Here is an 8,445-nt window from a genome sequence, read left to right on the forward strand (position 1 = left end):
CAGTATCCTTTTTGCTCAGAGCTGAATGTTTCTGTCATTTCATATTTACTTTTAAATTTTTAAAATTATTTTATTGTTATTGTTATCATCACCATCATCATTATTATCATCATAATCATTATTTTACATTGGTTGAGGTTAAATCATTGAAATCATTTAATTGATTCTGGGAGGAGGTGGTGGGAAGGAGGCTTAGAACACATGGAGTAGGAGGAAACATTTGTAAATTGTGTTCATTGGATTGGTTTACACGTGGTTATTTCAGACTGACTGGGGCTTTAGGATGTGTTTGTGTGGGGGTTGGTGGGGGAGGGGGCGGTGTGGGACGGAGCAGGGGAAGGCTGCAGAGACCACGCGAAGAAGCAGCCCGGTTGAGTGAGGAGCTGTGACGTGATCAGTGGGTATTTACACCTGGAACTAAACACAGAATGTTGTATCTCTAAAGATTCCAAAGGTTTTCCTAAAAATATAACCAACAACAGGGGGAAAAAGAGATACCCGGATTCCAAGGATCTCACCATGTTGCTGAAAACCTACGACACCAGCTTCCTGGACTTTCTCAGAAGGTGTTTGGTGTGAGTTTGTCAGGGTGTCTTTGATTCTGGGGTTTCCTCGTCAATTCTGTCCTTTCCCACACATTTGCGGGTGAAAGTCTGGGAGGCAGTGATGACAGCACAATGAACACGGACCTTAGAGCTTCAGGGTCTACAAGGTGCTTCCCCATCCATTGCCTGATCAGACTGCATCCACCCACCCGTCGTCCTGTGTGATCGGTGGGGCAGAGGACTTGTTCTGTTTTGAAACACAGAGGCTGAGGCTCAGAGAGATTAAGTGATTGCCCTGGAGTACACAGCGTGTAGGTTGAGCTTTCTTGCTTCCTTGGCCTGACTGTCTGGCAGCGAGGTTGTAGGCACGTCCTCAGTGTCTCCTGTTTCATGAACTGAAGCCAAGGTCTTCACGGAGCCTGTTGTAACTGAATCCACACCCAATATAAGCTGGTTTTAGCACCCTCCCTGGAGAAGGCAATGGCACCCCACTCCAGCACTCTTGCCTGGAAAATCCCATGGACAGGGGAGCCTGGTGGGCTGCAGTCCATGGGGTCGCTAAGAATCGGACACGACTGAGCGACTTCACTTTCACTTTTCACTTTCATGCATTGGAGAAGGAAATGGCAACCCACTCCAGTGTTCTTGCCTGGAGAATCCCAGGGACAGGGGAGCCGGGTGGGCTGCTGTCTATGGGGTCGCACAGAGTCGGACACAACTGAAGCAACTTAGCAGCAGCAGCAGCAGCGCCCTCCCCACCCATTCCCCTAGGATTTAGAATTTAAATCCTCTCATGAGGGAATTAGGGAAAGGGTGATCTATAAAACATTTAATATGTACAGTTTTTTAGTATCTATAGGCATATTTTGAACCTTAGAAAGTAGTTACTTCTGTACTTCAGTCAAGTCATAGGGAAAAAAAAAAACAGCACACAAATCATTTTAGAACAGGACCTAGTTTAGAAGATATTTAGAAAGTACTAGCTATTGTCACTGTTTTCTTAAAAAGTTTTTACTTACTTGGCTGCTCCAGGTCTTAGTTGTGGCACGTGGGATCTTTGATCTTCATAGACCATGCAGCATCTTTCAGTTGTGGCATGTGGGCTCTAGGGATGGACCAGGGATCGAACCCAGGCCCCCTGCCTTGGGAGTGTGGAATCCTAACTACAGGACCCCCAGGAAAGATCCCTATTGTCACTATTTTTAAGGAGGTTGAGACTTCCCTGGTGGTCCAGTGGTCAGGACTCTTCGCTTCCCATGCATGGGGTGCAGGTTCAATCCCTGTTTAGGGAACTAAGATCTCACATGCTGTGTGGTGCGGCCAAAAAATAAAAATTAAAAAAGAACTTTAAAGATTATAAGAAAAGGTTCCTGAGAAGTGAGTCTCGGCTCAATCAAAATGAAGGACTTTTAAAAAACTGGAGTTTTCAAAAGTTAGAATAGCTAGTTCTGTGAGTTAGTGCCTTGTCGCTAAAATTACTCAAGAAAGTCGAGATGACTCTGTGGTGGGTGTTCTGTCACATATATTTTGTTACTACATTAGAAGTTTGGATTATCACCAAGTCCCCCTTACAATCTTAATATTCTAGCATTCTTTAATTTCCTTGTGATGTATTTGGAGGTCCAAATTCCATAGTTTGGGAATAGCAATTAAGTATCTTTTCATTTTGGTGTTCTTAGTATATTAAATCCTGAAGTCCATTGGTTTAGATGTTCTATACTATTTCTTGTAAGGGAATTGCTAGGAACTCTGGAAGCCTTGGGCTCTGAGATTTTCCTTGGCTTGTCATACACATTTTCTAAAAAGATCACGTCTACTTGTTGCTTCCAGGTACTTCAAAATGAGGGCTTCCCTCGTGGCTCAGCAGTAAAGAATCCGCCTGCAATGCAGGAGACCTGGGTTCAGTACTTGGGTCCTGGGTTCAGTCCTTCAGTCCCTCCTCCTCTGGAGGAGGGCATGGCAACCCACTCCAGTATTCTTGTCTGGAGAACTCCATGGACAGAGGAGCCTGATGGGCTATAGTCACACACTATAAGTCACACACACAAAGAGTCACACACACACACAGACGCACACTTTAACACTGTATGTCATAATCTCTGTTCGTGATATCTCTGAGTTACAACATAGCTTAAATGGGTTCTGTAAAAATGAACCATCTTTATATTTTATGTTCTTTATTGGGGTCTTTGAGAGTATTTCATTATTAAAAAGGGAAGTAGAACCCTAACTGGTCCTGGGCCTTGTTGGTGTGTAGCTGGGAGCCCTCTCGTCGCATGACCCCTGACCAGGCGCTCAAGCATGCTTGGATTCATGAGCCTCGGAACCTCAAAGCTCAGCCCAGGCTTCAGACCTTGAGGAAAACGAGTCTCTGTTTCCCCTCTGAGTCCAGGAAGGACAAAGTTCAAGCACAGCGTCACTTGGACAAAAAAGGTACAGCCCCTCGAGTAGCTCATTCTGTCTTCATAATCCCAGGGAGTCAGGTGGCTCTGGAGAACCCCATGTCAATTTCTCTGAGCTCAGCGTTGATTAATTACTGTGGTTTCATCACAACCAGCTAGACATTTCTTTTTTTTTTTTTTTAAAGATTTTTTGGTGTGGACCATTTATTTTCGTTATTGAATTTGTTACAACATTGCTTGCTTCTTCTTTTCTTCTTTTTTTTTATGTGTTGAATTTTGGCTGCAAGGCATGTGGGATCCTAGCTCCCCAACCGGGAGTCTAACCCGCAGCCCCTGCACTGGGAGGCAAAGTCCTAACCACTGGACCTCCAGTGGCAGTCCTGGCCTGCCATTTCTTCATTTGGGGATTTTCCTCTTTCAAGAAACTTGCTTGTGGCTGGGTTCTCCTTTTTTTCCCCCTCTCATCATTAGGAATTTCCATTTTTCTCCTATCTTCAATTCTCTTTCCTCTCCGTTTCTTTCAGTCTGTCCTCCTGTGCGTGCCCTGCCCTACTGATTTTTTACCAGACAGATTACAAAATTATGCAAATATCTTTTATATGCAATATAACCTTGGGGTTATGTACTTGATCACTGGAGTCAGGATATCTGGGATAAATTCTGGCCCCACCACTCACCAGGAGTGAGCCCTTAGGCAATTTACTTAACCTCTCTGTTCCTCGGTTTGTCCATTCATGAGAATGAGAGTAAGGCTGATTCTGTCTAGCTGCAGCACAGAGTGAAGGAATCAGTAACTGTCAAGTGCTTAGAATGATGGGCGCCTCCTATGGCTCAGTGGTAAAGAATCCACCTGCGGGAGATGCAGGAGACCCGGGTTTGATCCCTGGGTCGGGAAGCTCCCCTGGAGAAGGGCATGGCACCCCACTCCAGTATTCTTACCTGGAGAATCCCATGGACAGAGGAGCCTGGCAGGCTACAGTCCATGAGGTTGCATAGAGTCAGACAGAACTGAGCGACTAAGCACGCATGCTTAGAAGGATGTCTGGCACGTAGAATGTGCTTTACAAATGAACCATTTTTGTATCGTTACCACCAGGATTTCCCAGAAGTGATTTAGAACCTGTTGGACAGTTAGAACATAACTCACGTTTGAACACTTACTTGTTCCCGCTGTCTTCTCCTTGGCAGATGTGGTCCTCCAAGTAGAGGCTAAAGACAAAATCAAAGATGGCGCCACCAAGCAGGATGAGAATCCAGGCAATCAGCGAGGCTCTGGCCAGCACACAGCCGAGGTGATCCAGCTGCCTCATCTGGCAGAAGCTTCCGGAAAGCCAGAGGTGGCTGTTGGGCCAGCGGAGCCCAAGACCTCCGCGGGACAACAGAACAAAAAGCCCTCCCCCAAGAAAACAAACGCTTTACCACCTATTGTGTGACCTGAGCGGAGGGCGTGTCTGCTCTTTTCCCTGATTTGTATTAGAGACAGCTCTTATATTGTACAATACTTAAGATGGTTTTTTTTTTTTTTTTAACCCATAAAGGTTTGTTTAAGAAAAAAAAAAAAAAGGACCTCCATACACCTGGCCGATTGGCATGATTTCTGTGATGAGGGATTGGAAAGAATGTCCTTGCACCCAGGCTTCTTCCTTATGCCCTTAACCAAATAAACAACGGGTGCATGGGGTAGGGTGGGGATTCGGCGGCGGTGGGGATGTTACTGACCAGAGTTCTTGGCCCTCCCCAATAACTAGAAATTGACTAGAGGCCAGAGAGGAAATTCAGGCAAAGTTTTATTGGGGTCCCTGCTGCTGGAGTGGGGAGCGAGAACAAACAGCAGGTTCCCTTGCTCACTCCCTGGGTGAAGGGAGCTGGTTCCTTAAGTGTGGGGTAAGGGTACAGGGCATGGGTGTGTCCAGGGTTTGGGCTGGAGGAGTGGCTTGCCCATCTCTTAGGTGGTGGTGTGTGCAGGGGACATGCTCAGTACCCTGTTTTTGCTCCTGACCCCCTGGTTTGGCTTCAGGCTCTTCAGTGGATTTGTTGGTCTCTTTGTATCTTTTGGGTCCAGAATTTGCCCCCAACTTCACATACACATGGTTATTTTTCATCCCATACAGTTTCTTTGTATCTTGTTGCTGGAGGAGAGGTGTATCCATGTGCAAGCACTGCAGCTAAGGGTCCCAGGTCCCTTAGGGAGACAGTTAAGTACTCAGTGTTACAGCATCACTAGTAAAAGTGAAAGTGTTAGTTGCTCAGTCATGTCTGACTCTCTGTGACCCCATGGACGATACCCACCAGGCTCCTCTGTCCATGGGATTCTTTAGGCTCCTCAGTCCAATACTGGAGTGGGTTGCCATTTTCTTCTCCAGGGGATCTTCCCGACCCAGGGATTGAACCTGGGTCTCCTGCATTGCAGGGAGATTCTTTACTGTCTGAGTCACCAGGGGAGCATCACTAAGAGTACTAAAAGAACAGCATCATTAAGAGAACTCTAAATAATAATAAACTTTTCCCCTCTTGCCCGAGTTAACCTATGCCAGTTAGAATTCTGGTCTGGGAATGACCGAAGCCAAGTTCCAACTCGTTTAAACAACAGGGCATTTATTGGTTTTCATGACTGGGGAATCCAGATGGGTAGATGGAGACACAGCAGGATCTAGGAATTCAGACAAGATCATGGAGCTCAGACACTCTCGCCCCCTCTTAGTCTTGCTTCGTTGATGGTTGACTTCATTCTGAAGAGAAGCTCTGCCCAGGAGTTAAGATGACCACTATCATCCCATCAAAAGTAGCAGTCATCCTGCTAGTAGGAAAGTCTCAGAAGTAATTGGGTTTGAATCCATCACTGCGTCTGAGATATTGGGGTCCTCCAGTTGGCCAGCCGGGATTACAAGCCCACAGTGTGGGGGTGGCAATGCCATGACTGAGGCTTCTCTAAGACCATGTGGGTAGGGGATGACAGGTTTCCTGAAGGCTGGAAGATGAGCAAACTACAGGATGTGTCCACTCATCCACCACCTGCCCTTCTAGTCTGCCAACGTGAACTCATAGTCTGTATATGGTTGTAATTACAGTACAGATAAATGTGTGCAAAAGAAAACACACGATCATAACATCATAAACAACCTGGGATATATACCTGGCTTCATAGTTTTCATTTTAATCACTGTGCAATCGTCCATGAAGGGAGACATTGGGTGATTGAAGCCATTGGGTTTGGGTGAGATCATCTGGGGAGGATGATTGAGAACAGTGGTGGGTCAAGAGGGTCAAATCCTGGGATAGAAAAACATGTAAGGGGTCGAGTAGAGCCCCAGAGAGATGCAGAAAAATAGGAAACCTAGAAATCAGAGGAGGAGGAAGTTTCTAGAAGGAAGGATGGAGAATGTAAAATTGCTGGAGAACATATAATTCAGAAAGTGCTTCTAAGGTGGGGTGATATGGACATTAAGTCAGAGCAGTGTCCTAACAGGTGACTTGTCCCACGTCCTCTAGCTGGAGAGGTACAGGACTGGCCACTGAACTCAGGTCCTCTGGACCTTTTCGGACCCCGAGAGTCTACAACCAAGGATAAAGGTGAGATGGACAGTTCTGGGGAGATAGGACAAGAAGTCAGGTCCTGGCAGCCTAATTTAAAGGATTCAGATTGGATATTGAAAAATACATACATGGTTACAAAGGGCTGAAATAACTCGACAAACTGTGGCTTATTTAGGGACCCCTTTAAAGCAGGCAAGTCACAAGTCACTGATGGGTCGATGGGAAGTGCATATCCATAGATGACAGGCCCACCAGCGTTTGGCTGGGCGCTCAGGCAGGCAGTACTTTTACTCTGCCAGCCATTGGGCTCTTTTGAGAGAGTCTTCTTGAGATTGCTTCACCTTGTCCCACTGGGGCTTCCCAGGTCTCGAACCGACTAATTGGAAAAGACCCTGATGCTGGGAAAGATTGAAGGCGGGAGGAGAAGGGGACAAACAGGATGAGATGGTTGGATGGCATCACTGACTCAATGGACGTGAGTTTAGGTAAACTCCTGGAGTTGGCGATGGACGGGGAGGCCTGGCGTACTGCAGTCCATGGGGTTGCAAAGAGTCGGACATGACTGAGCAACTGAACTGACTGAGGTCTCACTAGTAGTAAGGAACTGGCCTGCAAACGCAGGAGACATGATGAGATGTGGGTTCGATCCCTGGGTTGGGAAGGTCCCCTGGAGTAGGAAATGGCAACCCACTCTGGGATTCTTGCCTGGGAAATCCCATGGACAGAGAAGCCTGGTGGGCTATATGTGATTGCAAGAGTCAGATATGACTGTAGTGACTTAGCATGCATGCAATAGGTTAAATAATAAAGGACAGTCTCCTTGAATTGACTCTCCTTGAAGAGTCAATTTTCCTTAATTGACCATAGCTACTATTGACTCTGTGCTCAAACTACCGCACAATTGCACTCATCTCACACGCTAGTAAAGTAATGCTCAAAATTCTCCAAGCCAGGATTCAGCAATACGTAAACCGTGAACTTCCAGATGTTCAAGCTGGTTTTAGGAAAGGCAGAGGAACCAGAGATCAAATTGCCAATATCTGCTGGATCATCGAAAAAGAGAGTTCCAGAAAAACATCTATTTCTGCTTTATTGACTATGCCAAAGCCTTTGACTGTGTGGATCACAATAAACTGTGGAAAATTCTGAAAGAGATGGGAATACCAGACCATCTGACCTGCCTGTTGAGAAACCTGTATGCAGGTCAGGAAGCAACAGTTAGAACTGGACATGGAACAACAGACTGGTTCCAAATAGGAAAAGGAATATGTTAAGGCTGTATATTGTCACCCTGCTCATTTAACTTATATGCAGAGTACATCATGAGAAACGCTGGGCTGGATGAAGCACAAGCTGGAATCAAGATTGCCAGGAGAAATATCAATAACCTCAGATATGCAGATAACATCACCCTTATGGCAGAGAGTGAAGAGCAACTAGAAAGCCTCTTGATGAAAGTGAAAGAGGAGAGTGAAAAAGTTACCTTAAAGCTCAACATTCAGAAAACTAAGATCATGGCATCTGATCCCATCACTTCATGGGAAATAGATGGGGAAACAGTGGAAACAGTGGCAGACTTCATTTTGGGGGGCTCCAAAATCACTGCAGATGGTAATTGCAGCCATGAAATTAAAAGATGCTTACTCCTTGGAAGCAAAGTTATGACCAACCTAGACAGCATATTAAAAAGCAGAGACATTACTTTGCCAACAAAGGTCCGTCTAGTCAAGGCTATGGTTTTTCCAGTGGTCATGTATGAATGTGAGAGTTGGACTATAAAGAAAGCTGAGTGCCGAAAAATTGATGCTTTTGAACTGTGGTGTTGGAGAAGACGCTTGAGAGTCCCTTGGACTGCAAGGAGATCCAACCAGTCCATCCTAAGGGAGATCAGTCCTGGGTGTTCACTGGAAGGACTGACTCTGAAGCTGAAACTCCAATACTTTGGCCACCTGATGCGAAGAGTT

General features: G+C 45.9%; 1 protein-coding gene across 1 annotated transcript in view; it reads left to right on the top strand.

The window, feature by feature from the left end:
• DYRK4 (dual specificity tyrosine phosphorylation regulated kinase 4) overlaps positions 1-4,380 on the top strand; it is a 44,235-nt gene extending 39,855 nt beyond the window's left edge. The window contains exons 13-15 of the mRNA XM_043880791.1: positions 446-575; positions 2,803-2,978; positions 4,136-4,380. Of these exons, the coding sequence (XP_043736726.1) occupies positions 446-575; positions 2,803-2,978; positions 4,136-4,380 (551 nt within the window). The remainder of the gene's footprint in view (positions 1-445; positions 576-2,802; positions 2,979-4,135) is intronic.
• Positions 4,381-8,445: the final 4,065 nt, after the last annotated feature.

The sequence above is a fragment of the Cervus elaphus genome, chromosome 22 (genome assembly GCF_910594005.1).
Source record: "Cervus elaphus chromosome 22, mCerEla1.1, whole genome shotgun sequence".
Taxonomy (NCBI): domain Eukaryota; kingdom Metazoa; phylum Chordata; class Mammalia; order Artiodactyla; family Cervidae; genus Cervus; species Cervus elaphus.